At 40.4% G+C, this 26,708-nt stretch overlaps 1 protein-coding gene across 3 annotated transcripts; it reads left to right on the top strand.

The window, feature by feature from the left end:
- Positions 1-9,524: 9,524 nt before the first annotated feature.
- On the top strand, positions 9,525-20,728 carry LOC135802197 (zinc finger protein 502-like). Of its 3 annotated transcripts, none has more exons than XM_065315740.1 (3): positions 9,525-9,585; positions 12,408-13,466; positions 13,744-20,728. In XM_065315740.1, exons 2-3 carry the CDS (start codon positions 12,458-12,460, stop codon positions 14,805-14,807), a joined length of 2,073 nt encoding a protein of 690 aa, XP_065171812.1. In that variant the 5' UTR covers positions 9,525-9,585; positions 12,408-12,457; the 3' UTR covers positions 14,808-20,728. The 3 variants fall into 3 exon arrangements, with proteins under 3 accessions (XP_065171812.1, XP_065171811.1, XP_065171810.1); XM_065315739.1 differs by lacking the exon at positions 9,525-9,585 and adding an exon at positions 9,965-10,754 and having other exon boundaries at positions 12,408-13,382; XM_065315738.1 differs by lacking the exon at positions 9,525-9,585 and adding an exon at positions 9,966-10,754.
- The last annotated feature ends 5,980 nt before the right edge of the window (positions 20,729-26,708 follow it).

Below are 26,708 nucleotides of genomic sequence, written 5' to 3' on the forward strand. Positions count from 1 at the left end.
TCAATGCTCAGCGCACTCGCAGAAGGCGCAGGACGAAAAAAACAAAAGTAACAAATAAATGAATGAGTTAATTATAAAGCTGTGTTGCCGGCGTCATGCGCAAAGCAGTTGCAATTAATATTCGCAAAAAATTAATCCTTTTATAGGTTGTGGTTTTTCTTTTGATTCGTCATTTTAATCCGACTTATATACAAGTTAGAGCTTAATGAATGATAGGCGATAACACTTTGCGCATCCTTTGCGATTTTTCGCGTTGTTGTTTATTGTTTATTTGTTCTAAAGATCGACAGTCAATTAAAGTCAACTTAATGTTATAATTAATACATTCATCTCTTCACTGCCACCGGTGGCCAGGGCTTTCCCAGCAGCATTAATGCAAGTGGCAGAAAACGTAGCGCAAAAACGCACCACGACGACACACACGCACCGAGAAGAGATGGCTGAGATGTGCATGCAGCTATGATGTCGGCGCGAAGAAGCTATAAATAACAAACACGTTCGTTGCGCGTCTCGTTCGCGTTTCGCGTTCGGTAATTAATGCTCCAATGTCCCGACCGCACTCATTATGCACGCTGCTTTCGGAAATTCGTCATTTATTTTAAACTTGCAAATCATTAGCAGAAAGGTTTTTATGATTCTTCAAAATTTTTTTCATGGAAATTCTATTAACTACACTTTTATACACATGTATATTAAACTTAAGTCATATTTCTTTAATTTTTGATATTTTTATATATATTTTTTACTAAAAAATTACAAAAATGTCATAAAAAATATTGTTTTTTTTTTGTTTTTGCATGTTTTGCAGCTTAAATTTTGATATCATGAAGTTTAAAATAAAACTCTAGCCGCCATAACAATAACAAAATAATCTATCGATTAGTTTTCTTGTTATTGTCGCAGGCTTCAACAGAAAACAAGAGTTATTAGCCGTGTCTCGTCTTGCCTTGTCTTAGTTATTATTCGTAAACAAATTACACTCAACGCTCGATAATTAAGTATATACATATTGATTAATCGTCGGCAAGTTAAATATTTGACAAGTGTTAAAAATTACAACCTAGTTTAGCGTAATTACTCGCATCCTTTTTGTACGCAGCCTACGCGTGTGCAGTTTTGCCCGTATATGATATGGCGTTGGCCGTTGTGTTTTTTTTCATTTTGCTCATGTCGGTGTACGCCGCGCAGTAATTAAAAGATTATTTTCGTTTGTTGGGCGAGAACAGACGAATGTGCAGTGTGCGCGCGCGGTGCAGGAGCAAAAAAGCGTCGGGGCTCCAAAGAGAAGAACTCTTTGTGTTCCGCGCGCGCAACGCGCCAGCGACGTGCCCTAGGTACGGATTTAAACCTCCTTAAAATACATTTTCGACGGCGCGGCGCGCCGCGGCGTGACGACCGAAGAGCACCGACCGGCGCGATGAAAAAATCTTCTTCGCCGACAAAAACTACTAAAAACCCGCATAAATCATGCATTTCCACGTTCGGATCGTACGGATATATGCAAGAGATAAATTAAATCACAATTCGAGCGGAAATATTTCGGTGGTGTGGAATTTACTCCCTAGAGGTCAATGCAAACAACGTTCACTGTCATTTTAGGATTCTAGGTTAGATTTTTACAAAAAAAAATTAAAAATTAAAATTTTGATAAAAAAAAACATAAAATTTAATTTACATTAATTCTAAGTCACACATAATTACTATTTTTGTTTATAAAATAATATTTTTACGCAAAGAGCAGAAAAAAATTGTATAAACGTCAATGCAATAATGTCATACCAATACCTTGATCGTAGTCTTTAATTAAATGTCTTCTGATACTTGTTAAACTTGTCGACGCGCACAAACCCGTCTTGATCTGTCCATCACGAGCATCATTTGCAGTCATTCATTAGCCATCCGCCTGCCATTCATGCCTACGTTTCGGAATTACTTCATTTTTACAATTGCAATCCACTCTCGATCTTGTATGCGCCGAGGGTAATTTTTATCATCCGCAATAGCTATTTTCTATAAAAGGCACTTACTATTAATTTATGTAGATTATGCGTACTTAAAATCTCATCTTAATAACCCCGAACGGCGATGAGATGATGCGGAGTGACCGCCTAGCGTTTGATGTGCGCGTCCACCATCCACCTGCCCCTATCTGCGCTCTGGCACTAACAAAAAAGAAAACAGGGCAGAAAAACGCGTGAGAACATTATATTTAGAGTTAAATCATTCTACGTGTCCCGAGACAAGTCGGCGTAATTACACTCTTAGTTTATTTAAGACTCTGAGAGCGCAATTTCTATAAAACTATTACTAGAGATACTTGCACTACCAGTTTGAGCACGTCATGTTAATGAAGAGATAATCACATTTTTATTTTTATATTTTTTGCCTCTCTAATTCCGAAAATGACATTGCCCAAGGTGCATAATTTTTTATTTCGTTGCGCGTCGGTCGTCGATCATGATCCTCAGCGACGGCGTCCGTTTCCGAAGAGTTATGCGACACATTGTGACGCCCGCCCGCGATTTACCGGCGGCGGTGGCGGCGCTACATTTATAGACACGGATTGGATACGTGAAGTTGGGCCGGATGTCGCGTCTAAAATTGTTAATGCGCTCCGCTTCCTGCCGGAGAAAAACGACCAACGACCAGAGGAGTACAACAGGCGCGCGCGTCACTTCAACACTTAATGAAATCCTGCATATTAAAAATTACAATTGAACTAAACAGAAATAAATTACCAATCAATGCGCTTGGATAAATATAACGCAATGAGCTTTGAACACAAAATGAACAAAAAAAAATGTCTTCCGCTTGATTATTATAATTCCGCGCACGATGCATCGGTTTTTGCTGTGAACGGTGCTGTTCCGTTGTTTATTCCGGTCATTTCTCTGTTTACTGCGCGTAAATTATAGCAATATCCTGGCGAATGCGTGAAACCGCCATCTTTGTTTTTGGTTTTTTTGTTGCGAAATCATCAACTGTCGTTGAACCACAGAAAATTCTTCAGGAAATTAACTGCGATCATTAAACACTTCATTATTTGGCTAGATTTGTGCATCAGAATTTTAATTTAAATTTGAATTTGCATTGTTTACTTTAGTTCTCTTTTTTTGTGCAAAAACAGAACGTGCACCAGCGTTTCGCTTACAAATTAGAAGAAAAAAAAAACACGTAGACGATGCTGCGCTATTAAGAATATCCACTTGCTGTTGACGCAACCCAACATACAAACAATCTTTTTGCTTATAAGCTGTAACAATGTGTGTATAAAAAGTTGGTTATGATTTTATGTATATTGGGTTGCATGTATGCGACGTTTGATCGGCTGCGATGTTTATTAACGATCTGCTTTGATTGTGGTAGCATTCGGTGTAAAGACGCTCGGCCGGCGGCTGAATGGCAAGGCTGCACTTGATTGCAGTCGGATCGGGGCGGCGGATGCACGGATTTACTCAGCGTTCGCCGCCGATGCATTCGCATTTAGACGCTCCGTTTATACCTTCGTTTTAATTTTCCTGTGCGCGCGCGCACGTTCGCTTCTTTCCGAGCTTTTTCACCATCCGCAACACGTCGGTGTCCAACTGATCTATTCCACCCGAATGAATTAGCAGCTTTCGAACATCAAACCGTGTGCTCGGAAAAAACTAAATGAAGCAACGCTATAGCGCAGCCATGATGCGAGAAACAGGACCGGTACGAAAACACGACCAAAAAAAGCAACGAGCAGCGTAAAACAAAACAGGCGCAGGCAGGATGCGGCACCGGCAGATGTACTTCTCAAGGTCGCACTGCACTCCGAGAGAGCATCCGACCACCACAACCAGAAGAATAACGAGTCGAAGGAGACGAACAACACAACTATACAACAACAACAAAAAAACACAAATCACTTCGAGACCGTGGTGGAGTCCACATAACACTTTCGGTTTCATTTTCGATTCATTCAAAGCTCGAAATGAGATTTCCAGAAGTTAAGTAAAGTTAAGGTAAATTAGTAAACATGATTTCCTGCCGTGTGGAGTGCTCCACGCACGTTTACACACGCTCGTAAACAATTGTGCAGCGTGGCCGGCGTGTGTAGGTCTAGGTCAGTTAGAGGATCGTCATTCGCCGTTTGTCGTTGTTTGTTGTCGCTCGATCGTCGCGGCGCAAACAAGATAGCGACGAGCGCGCACACGACCGAGCGACATTTACATTAACATAACATCGCATCGTGAATGAGCGTGTATGTTGATTAACATTTGTCATACGTCGGTTCAACACTTTTGTTATTAATCACATACACACACATACATATACAATTTGTTGCATGACCTACGACAATGCGTGTTTGTATTGACTGAGTCTGATGTTGTGTTTCTTTATATTATTTTATTTGTTTTCGCCGCGTTCATAATGTAATCGCGTTTTTATTTTCGAGCGCTCGCTGCTGCGCTCATCCTTATTGATCTGAGACATGACTGAGTCGGGAAAAAAAAAACGAAGGCGTAAAAACGAAACCGGTGTATTGGACTCTCCAACTCGCAACTCACAAGTAAGTATAATACACCACTACTACTTAAGTGCGTTGCGTTTGCGACCTACGACAACGTTACAGCGCATTCACGAATTGTTATTGTTGCATTTTCGGACACACAATAAAACAATCGCGAGCGTGCGTCACAGCAATTGCATCACATAATTATTGTCTCAGTTTTGTCTCTCGGATTATTTCGACGTTGTTGATTGCTTTTTTCGTATGTCTGCGGTTGTGACAATTATTAATATTATATGCATATTGCTCTTATTTTCGTAGAATATTTGTTTGTGCAGTATTTTCGACTTTATTGTTAATCAGTAGAAATTAATGCAATAATTGTCTGGCGAATTACTAATAAAACACTATATTTAGCTTAAAATTCCAATGCAGATAACATAATTGCAACATAATATTGTTATTTTGTCTTGATTTTATCACAATATTGATGTTTGGTTCAATTTAGTAGTTTAAAAATAAGGTTATGACTGTCAAAATTAAGATCTGAGGTTTTTTGACATTTCCTAACCTCCAAAACCACAAATTTGGGAAAAAGGAAGAGTTTTTGAATGTTTACAAGTATAATAAACAGAATCTTTCTGTTTGTGTGTTTGGTACTCTTGGCATTGACGTGTGTGCATGCCGGTCGTCCTTTTTGCCTCTTTCCCGAATTGCCCCCCGAGCAGAATGAACATTAAACGTTCGCCGGTTTGTTGCTTTAACCTTGCAGGCTCGATGTGCGTTTATTTCGCGTTTACATGCACTCGTACTCGCATGCGATCGAATTGAATTCGTGCAGGCATCACACGAGATGCACACTCCAAGATGGATGATACGTGTGTAATCGTTATCACTTATTAGGAACTTGCTTCTGCACAACATGCAGCAGCAGGTTTTCGCAATTTTTCTATCAGCGTATCGTTGTTATAGGCTGGGTTATATCTAAGATTAGGCTAGATTTGCAATTTGCAACTCGATACAGTTTCTTCGCGTCGCCGTGGCCGCTAATTATCCGCGTTGGGTTTCCTACTTCTCTCCAGCGCATGTTAATTTGCCGCATTAAACGGCATTCGTAATGACCGTCCGCGAAATAAAATAAAACATCAATTTGCGCAGCCTCTCTCCATCCGCCGCATCTAGTGCTGCATGTTGCATTGTACGTGGCTGTCTTTTATTTCATGCGTATTGATGAGTTTTGATATTTCGATGGCGTGTAGATGGTGCCGTTCGTCTCTCTCGCTGCGCGCAGGCTCATCCCACTTGACCACTTTAATGATTGATCCGCAATCATTACGTACGGATGGATGCTTCGTATAATGCACACACGTCCGTCCAGCAGGATGCAGAAATATTCATATCTTGTGTGTTGCGCCGTTTCTATCGGGCAGGAGGAGGCATGAGAGATGGATGGAGCGAGGCATGAATTAAAATTGGAAAAATGCTTAATAACGAGTCGAGAGGGACTTCTGTGCCTCACACAAACATACAGAGTGTTACATTCTCTACTAGAATCTAAATCATCAAAATAAAATTTCGCCTTGTATACGAAAGGGTTATAATAAGTAGTAATAAGTTAAGTTCGTGCGTTCGGTAGTCAAGTCTTCGAGTTGGCTGGCGTTTCATCGTAATGGGATGCTCGCTGTCAGCCGGCTAAATGCACGTTACTTTGTTACTTTAGTGACTATTATAACCAGTAAGGAGCTACCATAGTGACTGCGAATCTAATTCAGCTGTTTCATATGTGTCACTGTCAATTGAACACTGAAACATTCAAACAAATTTATTTTCCTATAAAATAAAAATTGTTTATCTTTTCCACGCAAATTCCGTAGTGTGACTAATTCAATTTATTAATTAACACCGTTCCGCACGCTTATTTTCGCTAGTTGTAAATCAGAATCCGCACGTATTTCGCGCATTGATGGCCACAGATCAGACGAACCGTAATTGTTTGCGGTTGGACTCCGCCCGCAGATTTCTCGGTGCATCAATGGGAAAAGCAACGAAAATGATCAAAAACAACCGAAAAAAAAACGTGGTCAGACATCGGCTGCGGTTTTCACGCATTGCGATTCTTCATTTCGCAGGGAAATAAACTTTAAGCTGTAAACCGTTAAGTGCAATTTTTCGCGCATATTTTCAAATGTTCCTATGATTAGGTGTGTAACAAGGCGCATAAAGCTGTAATAATTAACTATGGTGCTTTAGTCGTGCATAGTTAAATAGTTGAACATCTTGAACACTTAGCAATTAGTACTAGTTGAAGTTGCATGCTAAAACTTGACGAACTTTTGTGCTGCGAGTGCGAAAGAGAAAAACGCATGCCATTCAGCGGTTAAAACCAATAAAAAACCCATCGTTCAATACGCGAATGCACGAGTAATTTAATAATTTTGCGGTGCAATTTGTTCATTCATAGATTTGCAATGCGTAGTAAATCGTAGAGTAGTGTAAATAAAAACATGGCGGATGTTTAGCGCAATGAATTCGTTTTGTTTCGAGGATAATTCTTGTTATTCGGCCGGCGTTTGCAAATTTGTGGCCTTGGAGCTCCGCGCACACTGCGTCCGGTTTCTTTCCGATGGCCAGCCTCTCTCAGCGTCGGAGAATTATTATACGTGGGTCGCGGGTAGACGCCTGTGCCTGACCGCTAGCCCCCGCCGCCGATGGGGACCGGCGATAAATCAACGCGACCTTCGCGCCGACCGCACACCGGTGCATGTTCGAATTTACGCGAAATGCACTGCGCACAAATTAGGTTAAGACTGCTTAAGTAGATTTTGATGATCGATGCCCGGGACGCTTTAGACAGGCCAGTCCCAGACTAGGGTTTATGCTCGGCGTGTTTTTGCGCGCGGCGGCTGTTAACGGGATTGATAGATAGGAGCATTAGACGCCCGAAGGCGACGTTTTCCCGATGACGTAAAGAGAGCTGCGCTACGCGTGCTAGCCGGTCATCGACACTGCTATGAGTCGTGGGGGATGAGGGTCTGTCGCCGCCCCCCACAACCCGCGATGCATGCGCTCGCTCGTTTATACCTTCGAAAAATGGCATGCGATATCGGTTTGATAGACAACGGCTCGCCTGGGGTTCAGCGGGTGGTGCATACGTGCAGCTGAAAAGAAAAAGAAGCAACCGAACGAACGGTCAGTTTGGATGTGTTCGGATGGACAGCAGCGCTATGGAAGCGCGGGTTGAGGGCGGGTGCAGGAGGCGGCGCGCCGGGAAATTCTTTCCGTCTTTTTTCGCGAAGCACACGAATTCGGTGCGGGTGCATTCGTGCTCGGTCGCCAACCCAAGTCCTCCGCCGGCGCTGCCACCGCCGCCTCCGCCTCCGCGCGCTCGGCACGGTCGATATACGTGTGTAGTGACAGTAGTTTTTTTCCTCCTCGGAGCGCTGCACACGATAATTTTTCATTCCCCGGGTTTCGGCCCGCATGCACATGCACACACAGCTCAGACCGGCGAGAAGGCGACGTTGCCGCCGCCGACGCCGACGCATCGATTTTTACCGCGCGCGCTGCTCCCCGCCGCGGGGTGTCAATATGCGAACAGAACTGCAACACAAGCCGGGGCTCAAGCAACTCTTCTTTTCCGCGCTCTTTTACTCCCCGGCCCCAGTCGTTACCTCACCCCCCTGCCGCCGCACCGCCGCCGGCGTCGATGCACCTGATCCGTATCGAACATGCACAGGCGCCGCTGCACTCTCCAGCCATCGCTCAACATCTGAGTGCTGATCCCTATTATTCATCGTCATGTCATACCACACTCTATGCATCGAGGCATCATTTTTCATAATTGCGCATATCAACCGCCCGCCGCAACCGGCGTTATTGGCAAAGTCTTAAACTTTGCGGCTGTGGCCGGTGTCATTGTCCCGCTTTTGTACACACACATTTCGCGACGTGCGCTGCAATGTTAATGAACTACGGACGCGTAACCGCAACGTGCGTGTACCGACGTCGTCGCCGACCAAACCCTCTCGCCCGCCCCCTCCGCCGCCGCTCGCGTGGTGCGTATTACGCGTCGCGTTCGCTGTGATTCACTTTTAAATAGTCCGGCGTCGGTACGCGCCGCGCAAAATTTTGCGCCGGCTAGGGCTGCGTATTTTTAGGCGCGCGCGAGGTCGACAATCGCGACTGCCAGCCAAGACCAAGGGGGCCAAGGGGCATCGTCGTGTGTAACTAACTATAGATGAACGCACTCACCAGCAGCACGCATTCGTAATTTATGTTTTTTTTTTCATTCTCGTTTCCCTTTTCATCACAATCCACCCGACGTAAAATAGTGATGATAACTTTTTGCCGATTATTAGCCAGATTTAAGTTACATTTTAGTGCCGGTTCAATCCACTCGGTGAACCATAAATGCGTATCGAATAACGCGCGGCTGGCATTGTTTACGTGACGAAAAATCCAGAAATGCGCATCGAGCGTCAGGCAAATGAGCAACGACGCAACCGAACGCATGGTCGCGGTCGGGTTGTTATTGTTTGGACTTTAGGGTACCCGTCTGGCGACGTGCGGGGGAGTGTGCAGCCAGTGCACAGCGGCAGCATAGTCTGGTAAAGTTCGCGCGGCGGTGCGGTGCGGGAAGGGGGCCGAGGAAGGGTTATGCTGCGCGCCGGCTTGCGGAGGAACTCGAAACCCTTGAGAAGGTCGCGGAGATTGCACGTCGCGATTGGATTTTCGAAGCGGCGGGCTGCACTCTCTCGCATCTTCAAGACTTCCATGTCTAGCCTTGCTGGCTAAAAAGCTTACAAGAGAAAAAGAACGCCAATTGTGTCGTTCATGTCGTTTATATGTGAAAGCGCAGCGCTGACGCGTTCTTCAATGAAATGACATTATTAACGATTTTTTCCCTTCATGTCAAATAAATGAAAAAATAAAATATTTGAAAGTTTGTTGGTTTTGATGTGACTTTTGACAAAAGTGTTGAGGATCAAGTAAAAGTGAGAACAATTAGAAGGGAAATCGAATTAGAGGCGAAGTTGAGCCGGCACGGTGCGGCTCGCTGGCGGCGGCACGTTTCCCGGTTCAATCTCAATGTCTCGGCGGCGGCGAGAGTAAGCGGACGCGGTCGTTTTGTATCTTATTTGCTTCTGATGTTGAGGGTGGAAATTGTGTCAAAGTTTCGTTGCAAGTAGTGCGTAGGTCAGCAGCCTAACGGCAGCCGGCATTGCGTTACTCCGACGGCGGCGACGGCGGCACCGGCGGTGGTGGCGATCATGTAAGACAAGGAGAAGCTAGCTGCATTCGGTCCTTTCAACTCGAAAGTCGCGCGTCGAGTGCACCACAGTCTGCGCAGACGGAAAAAGGAGGCGGTCAAAGTGTGTGCCCGAGTGAGACGGCGGCGGCGAAGGCGGGGGTGGGTTGTATAGTTCGGATAGCGGAAGGTTTTTTGTGATAACGTGTGATATTGATTCGGGTGCAGCCGGGGCCGGGCGCGCGCTCTCACTTCCCACTGCATGTGCATCGCGTCCGTCGCGGGCTGCTGCTGCTGCCGCGCCGCCCCGCCGCCCCGCTTCCTCTTCTTCGTTCCACGCCGTCGTTCATCTCGCGCCGCGCCGGAGAGGACCGAGAGAGGAGTCTCGCGGGCCGCCGAATCGGACGGACGGACGGATCATGTCGCGGTCGCCGCGTCGCGAGCCAGTCGTGCAGCGAGCCTGAGCCACCACCAGCCAGCAGCCTGGAAGCGGGAACACACCACACACGCAAGAAGCGCACCGGCGCGCGCGGGCCGAACGGAAAACCACCCAAGCACGCGGGAAAAACTCGTACTAAACCACACACCAACTACCACCCCCTACGATTCAGAAACAAAGAACAGTTCGTACACTTCTTTGCACCGACTTGCATCATTTCGGAGTGAAACTATTTCAAAAGTGTTTGGCGTGAAGTTGTGCGGTTGCAACTAAATGGAGTTGCGTGTGCCGAGTGCGGACGAGTCCTCGCGCAGTGCGTTGAGGCAGGACAGTGTACGGTGTGTGAGTGTGTAAGGCAGTGCCATGTGGTGCGTGAAGTGACGCCGCCGCGCGTACGCACCGACGCACCCGCACGCAACAGGAGCGCGTGGGCCACGCGGTCGTCGCCGCCGTCGCCGCCGCCGCCACCCCCGCTGCTTCATTCACGCGCGCCCTACCAGTCATGGCGATCAACTTTTCGGCGTCGTTCGCCGCATGTCTGGCCGCCGGCCTCAAGGTGCCCAGACAGATCATGTACTGCATTTCCCAAGGTAAACGTCTTTGTGCTGAACATTTCCTGCATACACAACGACCACCCCAAGAAGGAAAACAAGTCGATGAAGAAACACGTCGAATTTTGCGCGACCAATTTATTTTCACATGTTCGAGAACAAAGAAATGAAAAAGAAAGAGCGCGCGCGGTGGTTCGATAATAAATTTCCCGGAGCGTTCGCTGCTGCTTTTTTTCTCTCGTTTGGCGCGCGCTCACTTGTCTTCCTGCAGTTTTTCCGACGGGCGTTTGTTCGCTCGATGTTGTTTTTCCTAGCTTCGCGTTCTTTCATTGCTCGCGCCCGATCGCCGCCGGAGTCTCGCAATCGTGTTGTTTTGCTGGCCGCGCGCTGACGTGCAATTTTTCGATGTAGATCTCGGGGTAGATAGCGCAAAAATTCGCCCCAAAACTCAAGACGGGGGAGGGGCTTGCATGCACATGCGATTTGCAAATTTGCATTACATTTTTTATCGCCTGCAACGAAATTATTTTACATTTCATTATTATGCTGAAACTCAGCATGAATATAATTAAATTATTTTGTGTACAAAATTCGATCGAAAATTGAGCGAATTTAGCAGATTTTGTTAATGAGTCAAATGTGTGCGCGCGCGATACCAGCCGCGCTGTGCCGTTTTCTCGAATTGTTTTGTTAATGGGTGTAAAAGCGAGTTCAGTAGGTTCTTCTCGCGGTTGGCTCGACGGGGCAAAAGAACCTTGAGTCTCAGTGTTGGGCGCGGGCAGTCGGGCACGAACCCGGCGACGAGATTCGCTCCGCGGTCCAAACGCGACGCGGCGACGCGACGACTCGCCGAACCTGGACCAGCACCAACGCCGCCGGCCGCTGCAGTCTGGCCGCGATGACTAAACCTTGACCTTGCGTCTACTAATCTTCCACAATATATATTTTTTATCCGTCGCTCCGTCGCGCTCGATCCCACATACAACCGCACCATGCATGTGTGGCGCGGATGGCCCAGACCGGCCCAGACGGTGCGCGGTCGGACCTGCCGAACGCTGGCACACACTCGAAAACTGGTTATTCATGGTTTAATCGCGCGCCGCATATGCATGCTCACACAATGCAGCCGCGGCAAAACGATGCGCCCTCCGCGCGCACCAGCGGCCGGCCAACGCACGTGATTGATAGAATTCTTTCGTGCGCCGGGCATTCCAATAATAACCTAACTCAACAAAACTTACTTTTACTTTCGGAGCCTGCGTCTCGCTGCCCGAGATGAAATAAAACTGGTTTTTGTTTTCGGGTTCATTTCGTTTTCATTGCGGTGCACATTCCTTTTATTTCCAAACTACCGGATTGTTTTATGATTCGATTATAACCAAACTTCTGTTGTTTAAAATTCTAGGCAACCCAGTTTACATGAAATTCTACCGTAGAAATGATGAACACTTTCGAATTAAAATCCAACCAAAACAAGTGCGTTTTTCATGTAGATATCGCAAATTTACACAGTAATTCACCGATAAAATCCTGACCTTTTTGAAATTTTAATGCATCAATGATAATATAATGATGATGATAAACTTTAACTTGCAAACACACAAAAAGACGAGATTCGACTTTGACTTCCTGAAATATTTTTACACATCGGCGATAAAATGCACGCGTCTCCTAAAAATAAAACATTTCCAGATTCGAGCGCACCGTACGTTCTCTACAAAGACGGCATTGATCGCACGCAGATGCAGTGGGGCTCGCAGGAGAGCTACGCCACCAATCTTGCCGCCCACCAACAGCAGCAACAGCAACAAGCCGCCGCACAACAGCAACAGCAGCAACAACAACAACAGCAACAAGCGCAGCAAGCACCTCCGCAACAGCAGACAGCTTCCGGCGCGGCCAGTCCACAGCAATCCCTGAATCCCGCCAATGTTCCCCTGGGTGTTGAAGCCGATACAGTTGCACCTCGTGACCAAAGCTTACCCTCACCGGCGCCATCTCCTTATCCCGCTACACAAGCAGAGAGCCGAGATGATGATCTCCCCAATGATCAACCGTCAATGGATATGGACACCCGGCCGGCGTCCCAATGTTTTCCACCTTCCGATATTAACCAACAGAGTTATCAACAGTATGCTCGTGCACCTCCACCGCCAAGCGCACCGCCTCCCATGCCTCCACACATGCTGGGCGCCGGTAGCTTCTCAGCGTTACATTATCTTAAACAACCTGGAGTTATGGCACTCACGTCCCTCGGTTCCGACGGGCCGCAGTTGGATCAGTACAATAACATGCAAGACATCCGGTCCGCTGCGGCCGCTGCTGCGGCAGCAGCATCCCTTCCGGACGTTATACAACAGCAGCAACAACAACAGCAAAACGGCATGAAGAACTCTTCTAAAGGACTGGGCAATGAGCTGAGGCTGTTTAAATGTCTCACCTGCGGGAAAGACTTCAAGCAGAAGAGTACTCTGCTGCAGCATGAGCGTATTCATACCGACAGCCGTCCCTACGGCTGTCCCGAGTGCGGTAAACGCTTCCGTCAGCAATCACATCTCACGCAGCATCTGAGAATTCACGCCAACGAGAAGCCCTATGCGTGCGTCTACTGCGAGCGGACCTTTCGCCAGCGCGCCATTCTCAACCAACACTTGCGCATTCACTCCGGTGAGAAGCCGTACGAGTGTCCGGAGTGCGGGAAGCACTTCCGACAGAAGGCCATCCTCAACCAGCACGTCCGCACACACCAAGGCGAGCGCCCCCTAACTTCGCTACTCTTTTTTTTCAATCCGAGAAAAAAAAGGGCGGCCACACTCTTACCTTCAGCCCGCAAAATTTTTACGAAATTTCACTTTTACTGTTTTTAAAGTTGATTCCTGGCGTTTAGGGGTTTGTGCCGAACGGGCGGTTAGAGTTTGGTCGTAACCTAAACTAAGACCATGCATGATATTTACTCCCACAAGCAACTAACCAACACGTTATTTGTTATATTACTAACGGTATATTCTTTGTTTTGTTGTTTCTACAGATGTAAGCCCTCACCTGGTGTTTAAAAATGGTATTCACCCAACGCTGTGGCCGCAGGATGTTCCCTTCCCGCCTGATGAAGGTAAGGAAGAAGTGGCGTCGACGTACGGAGACGGCGACTCGCAAACGGACCGCGGCTGCTTTTCACCGAACAGCGTCACCGGCAACCTTCAGTACCCGTCGTACTTCAAAGACCAGAAAGGCATGAGCCATTCCGTCTTCGGCACATCGCCCAATTTCGGCGCCCTTCACTATCTGAAGCAACAACAGGGCAATGGCAAAGGACTTCCGGACGTGATACAACACGGCCGCTCCGCCGGCATGCCGCTGTACGTGCGTTGTCCCATCTGTCAAAAGGAGTTCAAACAAAAGTCCACGCTCCTACAGCATGGCTGCATACATATCGAGTCGCGTCCGTACCCTTGCCCTGAGTGCGGCAAGCGTTTCCGACAGCAGTCGCACCTCACGCAGCATCTGCGTATCCACACGAATGAGAAACCCTATGGTTGTGTGTACTGTGGTAGGAATTTCAGGCAGAGGACGATCCTCAACCAACATCTGCGCATCCACACAGGCGAGAAACCGTATAAATGCCAGCAGTGCGGTAAGGACTTCAGACAGAAAGCTATTCTAGACCAGCATACCAGGACGCATCAGGGGGATCGACCGTTTTGTTGTCCGATGCCCAATTGCCGCAGGAGGTTCGCCACCGAACCGGAGGTGAAGAAACACATCGATAATCACATGAACCCGCACACGTCCAAGTCGAGACGCGAGTCCGCCGAGTCCAAACTGAACGTGAATAACAACAGTTCGACGCCCGGTGGTGGCAATGGCGGTGGTAACAATAACGTCCCTACAGGCAATGGCGCGAGCGTTGGCGGTACTTTAGGTGGTGCATTGAATATCGGACGTGGGGCACTCACACCAAGCGCCGTCATCAAACCAGAATTGTACTTCCCGCAGTGCTACGCACCTGGTTTCAATCCTCCGACGAGTCTGGCGCAGTTCCCTTCCGGTACGCCAGAGTTCAAGCCACCGAATGGGGCTCTGCCTGCGCAGTGACCGACTGCCGGTGGTGGTTGACGACAACACATCGATTAGACGAAGCAACACAACATAACGAAAGATTCGAAACAAAAGAAACGAGGGGAAACAAAAGAAACGCAAACAAAACACATAAAAATGAAAGGTAAATAATAACGAACAAACAAAAAACACTATCGTCGACAAAGGGGATGAAAGAATGATAAAAACAGTCACAAATCAAGAAAAGCTCGCTAGCATAGAAAACAATGGCGAATCTTTATTCTGTGTTATCTTTTATTTAGTTGGCGGCCGATATTTGTTTGTTTTTTTGATTAATTAGCCCCCGGAAAGCAACGCAATACTATTTTTACACATTATCGAACGCGAGCAAAGAGTTTGCAAAACTTTGATTTGCGCACACGTTCTAGATTAGTGGATTTTTAAACGTTTTTTAACGAATACGATTTTATTGTTTTTAGTTTTTAACGCGGTTGTACGAGATGAATACATGATGAATAATATGCCCAAAATGTGATCTCTTAAATGTAATATTTGTAATAATCGAGTAAGTTTTAATACGGGATGCAGGCCCCCCGGGTGTGGAATTCACCTTAAAACAAATGGAAATTTTAAATTAAATTTAACCCCCAAAAAGTAATCTCTCATAACCTCACTAAATTCGACGCGCGAAAATGATCTCATGATATGCAGCTCAAATGTTTTCAATTGAACTTGGGGAGAGGTACAAGACGGTACTTAAATTTTTGTTTTGAACAAACGATACGATTTTACAAAGTACATATATTACTACTTATTGTGCAATTAAATACGATGATACGTTACACAATCAAAACAACAAAACAAACTTATGAAATAAGTCTAAAAATTGCGCGCGGCCCCTCGTTGAATGTATTTTACACGAACAGACAAGATATGAACACATAAATCGTATACGATTAATTTTTATAAATGTAAATGGATATTTAACGGTTGATTATTGCGTGTGTAGGCGGGGATAAAGTGACACTTTTTCGGTTTTTCGACAGACGAGTGAATTTCCAAAGCGTATACATAAACGAAAGACGATTTATATATAAAAATTATATATAAATATATTTAAACACGTAAATTACGAGAATTATGAATGTAGTCCAATACGACTGTAAGGCACATAAGACACACGTCTGAATTAATTTTTATCTCATAGTTTATTTTTTATTTTTTAATGCAACTTATTAATTGTCTCGATTTCTCTCTGTTTTTTTTTTACATAGTACTTGTAAATTTACCCTATACATATTATGCATATTGATTTTTGATTATTATTTGATAACTTTTTTTGTAAAACCTATATTTAGCCGTTAATTAATGATGGTGTGAAACGATATTATTTGTTTTGTTTTTCTTTTTAATTTTCTTTTTCTGCACTTTTTTCGATTTCTTAGCGATACACACACACAGCAATTATACGACGTAAAAGGTAATATTTTAAATGGTTACTGTTTTGCGGATAAACCAGAAACAAACGATTGATAGCGTTATTTTTCTATAAATGTTACGCAGTGAGCAAATCTTTGATCACGACGCCATTTTCTTATTAATGTTTAACTAAATAATCACTGATTCTTCACCAAGTTAATAACAAGAGAGTCTTCCGGTGGTTTTAAACTTTTATTTTTGCCACAATTCGCAATAAATAACTAATTCCCAACTGGGAATTATTAAAAACACTTTTATTTTGTTTGTATATACATGGTTAAAGCATAGAAAAGCAATTTTCGTGTACTAGTGCAAAAATAGACATTTTGTACTAGTGTGAAGTCTTCAACATAGATGGTTTAATTTAATTTCATGTTAGTAATTTAAAAATAGCCAATTTGCCGCCGTCGCCGCAATAGCAATTACAGTGTCTTCCATAAACTGCATAAATAGTTAACGTAACGAAGCAGATACAAATGCAAATACTACAATACTTGAATTTATATTTACAATAAACAGTTGCCAGATGACAGATACAGATTTAATTGTTCCGCTATTACCGATACCGGCTATTTTGTTGACAAGTTTACAGATTTTACAAGAGGTAGCATAAACAGAATCAATTGCCATAAACAATAAGACAGACGTTGTGCGTGTGTCATTTGTTTGTTACATAGGTACATAAATAGGAAACGAAACAATGGATTAAAGATAGAAATAGAAATAACCACAGCGCCATCGGGAGACTACTCGCTACTGAAAACTGATAATTAAACAAACTTGTAAGCTTTGCAATCCCTCCAAAGCAGTCTTACTAACATTTTTCGTTTTTTTTTAACTATAAATTTCGACTTTTAAGATATTTAACACGTTTTTAAATTATTTCTTTAGTTGTTTATCAAAATTGTATAAAATTTCAAAATTGGAAGTAAAACAATTAAATTGGAGCTAAAAGACTTATCGAATCGTGATAGCATTTAACTTTAATTATTTTTAATTATAATAAAAAATGCGGTTAAGGAATATGTATTTACTCTTTGGATATTTGGCAAGGATGAAGAATAAGGGTCTAAACCAGAATAAAACAATGTTTTTTTTAATTATTAAAACATTTAAACACTAAAATTTAAAATTTTAGATTAGATTTTAAATTAATTGAAACAGAAACGTTTAATTCTTATTAAAATTGCTGCCTAAATGCTTTTAAACTCGTTTTTTGTTTGAAATTTATCTGGTTTATGACACTTTGACTCTTCCTATGTCAAAATATGATTTCTAAATGTTTGAATAAATTGTCCTAGACAACCCAACACAGAGAAACAGGTAATCTTCGCAGAAGATCAGTTCTCGTAACATTTTTCATCGATCATTAAAATCTACGGAATACTAAGCATTAAAATAACTTACAATCTAAGAATAAGCTGCAAGCTATAAGTATACATAAAGTGAATAAGTGAAAGAATACTTATTATTAATAACAAATTGCAATTATTTCTACTATATCTATGTACATAATATACATAATATTATATTCATATACATACATTTAAAGATAATTATAATTGACAACTACAACTAACGATTGATCACACGCATTTAAGATTACAAAAAAAAATACATGTACACACACATTCACACACACAAAATTACTATACCTAAAATAAACAAATTCGTCGCATATATTATACGAATATATACGATTTACATTACGAGATTTAAACGTTCAAAAATAACAAGAGATACGATGATGATGCGTGACACAAAGACAAAGTGATTATGAAACGTGTGCAATGCAAAATGATGCTGATATACAGTGTGAGAAACGAATAGAGTTAGGTTTTAGGTACGGATAAGGAGAGATAAAAGATTGCTTTCTATCATGTTGTTATCCGTATTGTTTCATTTATACACGCAGGACATTACAAGAAGTCACTAGGAAAATCAAATTTTAATGGTAGTTCTTGTAACGCTCTGTATAAATGTGGAAATTGATAAATTGACAAAGCAAGCGTTCGGATATTGCTTCGAGTTGTGTGAGTTTTTCGTTTCTCTTTAGTTCAGTATGGAAAATTTAAAATTAACATTCGGATTTTACCTTCTCATTCATATTCTTATTCTTAAATCTTGTTATACTTTGACTGCGCGTAAACGAATTTATTAATCTCTCATATTTTTACACAATACAAGATAATAAACGTATTGCAACAAACTACAAGTGCCATAGAATCTTAAGACGTTTGATTTTCTACAATTGTTGTTTCTGCAATATTTTAACGATGAATACGAAACGAACAAACATTAATAGTTGATTAAATGAATAAATAGCGCGAACGCGAGTAAATATTGAACAGATTCTTAACTCAGCGGTGTAGGTGAAGTAAAAGTGAGTAAAATTATGAGTTTTGTTTATTTTATGTTTATTTTTGCGTAATTTATTGGTAATAATATAATCTAAGGTTATAAACCGTTGTTCTTCACTTATACCATATTATAAAATTAGTTTCCAATGCATAACACGTATTTTGGCAGTAAGTTTGGCGAACATAACTAAAAAAACCAAAACCTTTCGAATGTATACGAGTGTATACGAAAATTCATACGAATCATACGATTAACGACGGTCGCAATTATGATCAGCTGTGAAACCTATCATTTTCTTGCCATTTTCGAACATTCGAAGGAAGATTGTTTGTGATATATTCGACGACGTGCGATTGTTCCGATGTTCGTTTGTGTTCTAATAAACCGCTAGCGCTTGTTTTTCTGGTAGTGGCGGTGGCGAGCGGTGCGAGGAAAAGTGTTTTTACAACTTGCAACAATGTTTTTTCAAGACGCGCGCGGCACCGTTTTCCTTTGCGCTATTTTCCGCGTTTCTGTTATTCTTGCTCCCGCGCGCGCGTTTCTCCGCAGATGGAAATTGGTTCGACGTAAAAACGCAAAGAAAACACCGACATAAAACGAAAGGAGCGCCAGGGAAAATGTAAAGAAAAAGTGCTGGGAAACTCGAATAAAACGCGATGAAAAAACAACACCGACAAGCGCCAACTAGGCGAGCTGAGCGTGTGTGTGTGTGTGAACGAAATAGGAAAAGCGGAAAAGGGGTTGTTGTCATACGGTCGGTGCTGTCGCCCCGTGTCGTCTATTTGTTGTTGTTCGCGCTTGTAAAAACATAAAAACATAAAAATTGCGAAAGGAGCGAAAGCAAAAAATGCGCATGGCATTTTCGCCGCTTGGGGAGGACGCGCAAAGCCGGAAAATTCGCGCGTCGGTATCGAAGAAGTTAAGAAAACGAACACACGGACCTCGGAATACCGCAAATCGGAACACGTGGGAAAACCGTTCGAAGGAATAAATAAAATGTAAATAAATAAGACTGGCGTATAACTTTGACAGGGTTGTTGTTCTAGGAACTAAGAAAATAAGCAAACAAACGAGACGAGAAACGAAAATGTAAAAATGAGTGTCTGAATGAGACAAAATTTAATATAACAAATATAATGCAATTTGTTTAATTCAGACACTTGAAAAATGGCAAGATTCTTATTAAAAAAGAAATCAAAAGAAACTATTGTAAAACAATTTATTTTTGGATGAAAGGTAAGAAAGCAACAAAAAAAGCAAATTCCCTGAAAAAAAAAAAACACTAATACTATTATCTTATCATTTAACTTCTCTGCTATCTGTTTTATTATAACTTATTGCATAAACCGCGCTCATTTGTTTCGGGCGGTTTGCCACCAGAGTTACAAAACTAACCAATTACAAATAAACAATAAACAGAGAATAGCTTTTACATATTTAACTACTACATACAACAGAACAGTGAACCTCAACACGTTGCCATTAACTCTACCGAATGTTACTAAATGCTCAAATACAATATTTATTATTACAAGAATAACAATTAACAATAGGTGCGTTACATACATACATACAGATGAATACAGTTTTATAATTGATAAAATGCAAATATACGAATACCAAGGATCGTCTACGAACTGGAAATGTTATCGTTAACAATTCGAAGGCGGGTCATTTTATATTTTCCATGTATGTTTGCTCAAGAGTACAAATAATACACTTGAATTTAATTAAAACGGCGGAAACGAAATTTTTAACTTCTTCAAACTTGACATGTTATCTGATTGATGTTTTTCAATGCTCAAATATCCTTAAACAAAATGTGTACTACTTAATTTACGATGTTTGATTGAATGTAATTTGTTTAAAAATTGAACACGAAAAGAAAACACTGTTTGCGATATGATTTCCGATCGATTTGTAAGATTACGATTTCGGCGATCGTACGCTGTGAGGATGATTGCTGATTACGATGATGATGATGATGATCGCGGTGAAGGCGAAGTGGATCATGTGGCGATGGTGATAAATTATGAATACGTGGAGATGAATATGATGATTTTGAATCTCTTTGTAATATCGCATATTTAAAAAATAAATATGAATGTATTTGTTAATTTACTGTCCTATGTGAAATCCTACTAAAATTTATCCTGTGGCAACATAACGTTGTTTTTGCATTGTTGGAATTATGGATTTAGGTAGTGGTGATATTATTAAATAATTACGAAGTTTAATTGTGAACGATTGCCGTATATTCAAAAATGAGAGTTTTCGGAAGTATGTCTGTTCGATTTGAAGGCTCGAAACGAACTAACTACATACAACTCTGTATGTCAAAGTTACTCTAGTTGTAGACTCAGCATCTTGTCATATTTGATTTAAGCGGTCTACACTGCCCTTTATTATACCTAGATTTATGACTCTTAGCTTGATTATATTTTCTCTACTTCCTCGAAATAAGAAAAACCTTCTACATGGCACCAAATATTACCCACAAACAGAAAACTTAATACGTGAGAGAATGAATTTTGTCGACGAACTCAAACTTCAACATGCATGTTTTGGTCTTTTTAATGCCTTATATTGCATCTTTGTAGCGAGTTTAAAGTGTTTAAACTATTGGTAATGGTTTAATATTAAATGAACTCGCATTGTAGTGGACGTAAAGGTAGGTTACGAGCACCAAAATATTCCTAAGACGATTTTAATGGAGTGCATTGACAGTGATGTGACAATTAACGTTGGTTTATGGGCGTTTAGAACATCCTCCTGAGTTTAGCACTGCATGCTTATTAAGAACCTGCAGCACCTGTAATATGCACAACAGTTTTGTCTTAATAATTTTAATATTCGTATTGTGGTATGTTATATTTATTACGAATAGAACAATAATAAACATAAATTTATCTTCTTCGTTGAATTTTTTAAATAAAATTAAAGTCATGTTTTCTTCTAGTGTCAAAAATTAAACATAATTCTAAATTGTCTAAAAGTAAATTTATATTGTTATGGAATCGGCTATTATTTATATTTATTACCAATTGCATATTCACATTTCTTCTACATTGATTGATGATTGCATATCATATCAATCATTGTGTTTTTATTTTTATGTTGTGTTTCTATTTCTTTGCAAATTGAATTGTAATGTATTATAAACTTCATATAAATCATAAAATCGGAATCTATAAATGCGACAGAATTTTTTTATGTGCTATTGATCAAAACGTTTTTCTTCTTCACAACTATTATAATTAATTATTCGGAGTTATATCGCTGCTGAACTCATACAAAATTGCCATGTATGTAATCACCGTTCCAAACATCTAAAAAGTGAGAAAATACTATTTAAATATTTAGTATGTGTTTTCAGGCAATACTGTATGCAACCCAAGATGCATTACATGTTGCTTCCTGACACCGCAGGGTGGTGATACCAGCATTTTTACCCTTATATCTAGTTTTAAATAAAAGAATAAATAAATATTGTTCCTAGACTATTTATCTCACGCACAAACAAATTAATTAAGAAATCAGGCAAGTGAATCAATTTGTCAATAATTTACCTATACTATAAGCACACTGTTAATTTGTTGCTTCTTGATACAGGTGACTAAAACTTAGCGTGCATACGTCTACTATATCGAAGCACCTTGTTATTTAGGTTTATTTTTCTTTTTTCTTTTCTACTTACCGAAGCAAAAAACTGATAATCGATAACGAACCATTTGTTGTAACTGTAAAACTGCACATCGACGGGGAAGCGCAGTTCGCCGACGACCTGCACACGAAAACGGGTTTATTAAATTAATTAAGCGCGTAATTAATTAATCAACTAATAATCCGCTTTATCTGCGTTGACGCTGTGCATATGCTAACATCCGCACAAGAAATGCAAGAAGTGAGGACTTAATTAATAAACTCAACAACGACGTACGAAATTTAATTATGCATTTACAATATTCTAATAATATTGAGTGCATGTAATTCCTATGCGAACAGCTATATCTCTTTAAATATCATGCTTGCATAGTTGCATACAAAAGAGACTTACAACGTAATTTTCCGGCCTTGCCAAGATGGCGGCACATTTGTCTGCTTGATATTTACATTGTGGTGGTTTCGCCACTAAAATGGCCAGTTTTAAGCCATGTAGAAACATCCCCGGCAAGCATCGAGAGAAATCTGTCACTTTTGTACTCGGATTCTCTATCCAAACTTTACAGAACATATATGCATCGAATGTGGTCCATAAAAAGACGAAAATTATTATAGCTGACACATTGATGCGATGATGTCGATCTAGCTTGTAGGCGTATGCACTTAACCGCAAAAAACGATGCCTTTTGATATTTGTAACTTGCCTTACGGTGTTCTTGTTATTTTGTTCGTAATAATATTGATTTTCTTCCATATCCTCAATAAGTCGCTTGTATCCTTCCTCCAGTAGCTGCATCCGTTCGTAATATACCAACGCATCCAGAAAAGAAACCATTTCAATAAACGTTTCGATTGCAAAGTTGCTCAGTCGTGAGTACCAACTTATATGCACTTTATAATTAATGTAAAATAAAAATACAATAATCATCAACAGAAATAAAGACTTTCCAACATTTTTTACTTTGTTATTGTAATTATTTGATCTTTGAGTAGCGTTAAGATTATTTATGAGTGCGACTATTTTGTAACGTCCAGTATAGTTTTTGATGGTTTGCGTGCATATGATGATTGTTGTCAATGCTGAATTCGCAAAATATATATAATTTTTCAGTGTCAATGATCGATTTGGGTTTTCTGCCAGAAACTTACTTCTTGCTTTGTAAATTCGGTTATAAAACGATAAAATACAAAACATAAATAATAAAGTAAACAAATGCAAACGATGCCATTTTGAATTTCGTACAGTAGCAGTTGATTTGAAATCATATGGCGAAAATGCGAATAATTTTGACAACAAGTGCATTAAATCAACGCGTTGAGAACACATGATATATTCTGCAAGTAAAAGTGAAATTTACTTAAATATTTTACTTAGTTGTTTGGTTATTGATGTAATTGGACCGGAAATTGGATATTTCTTATTTATTCTAAGTTATAATGCCAACAAAATTGGTATTTATTTAGCTGATTATTAATGTAATGTTATTTAACATCAACCTTCTCTAAGGACTTATAACTGAGTAAACCGATTAAAATATATACTATACTATAGTATAGTCCAGTCCAGTAAACATGAAATAATTTCATTGCTTATTTGTATGCTTGAAAACAGGACCAAGTTTGTTTATACTTTATTGTGCTCGAATAGCATAATCCTATCTATATATTAATTTGAGGAGAGAAATTTTAAAAATTTTTCAAATTATAAAATTTCTGTTGCTGAACATAATGCTAAATATTATATTATTTTATAAAGTAAAATAAACCTATTAGATATTTTAAGTATTATTTATTATGAATTACAAATTGATTCTGACTTGGTGTAATAATATAAACTTCTATTTATCGCTGAGTGTTTGGATATAAACAAATGCACTGATAACCAACTCACAAGTCACCTTCCTTCGTGCATTTGCTGCATCAGCACCCCGATACGAAGCAGGTTTGAACATATACAACGCGCTGTAGATTCTACAGACAGTTCAACCAAGTCAGTTTTTGAGGTCGGATAGTCCGGGTGTTATTGTCACGTTTACAATGATATTACTCGGTAAAGTGTACTCTGATACGGTTAATTGTTAAATGCAATTCAAACAAATGTTTATTTGCGAATACTAATGAACACAGGACGTCATGAAAGATTTGATAAATATAAAATATTATGTGCAAACTGATTAAACAAAAGACAACCATATTCCAGAAGAAAATCGGTCGAATTCCAGTGCAACAAGGATCCAAATATTACAAACATGGATGAATTTTTGAGAATGGCACAAGAAATTGAACTCACAAACTAAATGATTTAATAGTATCTACTTTACGGTACGATAACCATTCTTTCATCAGATTGTAAGTATAGAATTTCTTTTCATTTAATTTTAATCATTTTCATTTTTCATTTTGTGTTGTTGTTGTTGTGATTGCAATTTTTAGCACTTTCGGTCGCGTTTATATATTATTTACCTCATGAAATTAAATTATTTGAAATTTCCATCAGATAGAGAATTTTTCAATTTACCATAATCTATCTTGCTTGATAATCTATCAACCTTTCGACCTTTTACTGTATCTGATAGAGAATTTTCCAATCTTTCATAATCAACAATTCGTTAGTAGCTATCGCTTTTAGTTTAAGAGATATTAATTATCAAAAATCGTCAAAAAAAAGTATCAAGCACCCCCCCTTGGCCATTTTTTCTTAAGAATTGAAATTTCATTTCACAGACTTCCGTTTTAACTATCCTACCTGATAGAGAATAGTCCGTAGATTAAGACGCTGCGATCAGATCCTATTTATCTCTTTTAGTTTACGAGATATTCGCGATTGAATAAAATGGGCAAAAATTGAGAAATGTCACTTTTGAGCACTTCTAGTCGCGTATTTCGACCTCTTACTGTAGGAAATATAATTATGTTATATTTTTATCTGATAGAAATTTTCCAATCTTTCATAATCAACAGTTCGTTCGTAGCTATCGCTTTTAGTTTAAGAGATATTAATTATCAAAAATCGTCGAAAAAGTATCAAGCACCCCCTTGGCAATTTCTTCTTCAGAATTAAAAATTTTATCTCTCAGATTTCAGTTTTAACTAACCTATCTGATAGAGAATAGTCCGTAGATTAAGACGCTGCGATCAGATCCTATTTATCTCTTTTTAGTTTACGAGATATTCGCGATTGAATAAAATGGGCAAAAAATTTTTGGGATTTTTGGGATTTTGAACCTGATCCATGCATAACACAAATACCATTCTTCGTCAGATTGTAAGTATTGAATTTCTTTATCATTTTCATAGATAACTTGTGTAATTATCACACGAATTGACCCTAAAAATTGCATTTTGTGTTCCAAATGACTAATTTTTGATGATTTTAGAGATTTTTGCACCTGATCTATGCATCGCACAAAAACCATCTCTTTCTTTTGGATTGTGAGTATTGAATTTCTTAATCATTTTCTCTCATAGATAACCTGTGTATTTATCTCACGAATTGACCTAAAAATTGAATTTTTGTGTTGCAAAGGACTAATTTTTGATGATTTTAGGGATTTTGCACCAGATTCTTGCATCGTACGGAAACCATTCTTTTCACATCAGATTTAAGTATTGAATTTCTTTTATTATTTTCATTCATAACTTTTGTAATTATCTCTCGAATTGACCCTAAAAATTGCATTTTTGTGTTCCAAATGACTAATTTTTGATGATTTTAGGGATTTGGCACCTGATCTATGCATCGCACAAAAACCATTCTTTCATCACATTGTAAGTGTTAAATTTCTTTATCATTTTCATAGATAACTTCGGTGATTAGCTCACGAATTGACTCGAAAAAATGAAAGCCTGGCAAATGTTATCTAGTTACTACCAGAATTTGAAAAATAATTGAAATATGTACATTTATAAGTATATAATATCTATATAAATATGAATTGTCCGTTAGTCGCACTAATAGTAAACTGAATTGTTTTTAAAAATTTTATTTGCTTCCGAAAATGGTCTTCATCTTGCAATTAATTAGCTGTAGTTGGAAGCGCCGTAGAAATACTGCCTAGTGTGCTAGCTTTGACAATATTACATTGTTATCCAGGTATAGTTTAGATAGAAGAATATTTGTATGCATGTAAACAATGAGCCAATAGCAACACCGCGTGGTCGTTTCAGAGCGCGCATTCAGTTCCATTCCAGTTGCCGAGCGAACCACGCGTGTTCATCGCAACTAGTTTTATTTCTCCCTATTATAAGTTGATCGTAAATCGATTTGTATTCAATAAGCAATCGACGACATTTATTAGAATTGCGCGTGAACGGAATTTCGCCAGATAATAAGCACGAGTGAACTACTGTCGGCCGTCGGAGATTATTTTTCGCGTGTGGATTATACTGTACTCGTGTTGGCCTGCATGTGCACGGCGTGCATGCCGTCGGCTG

Source organism: Atheta coriaria, unplaced genomic scaffold (genome assembly GCF_025399875.1).
Source record: "Atheta coriaria isolate IRGN ID8LTWV9N9 unplaced genomic scaffold, Caltech_Dcor_3.1 hic_scaffold_16_pilon, whole genome shotgun sequence".
Taxonomy (NCBI): domain Eukaryota; kingdom Metazoa; phylum Arthropoda; class Insecta; order Coleoptera; family Staphylinidae; genus Dalotia; species Dalotia coriaria.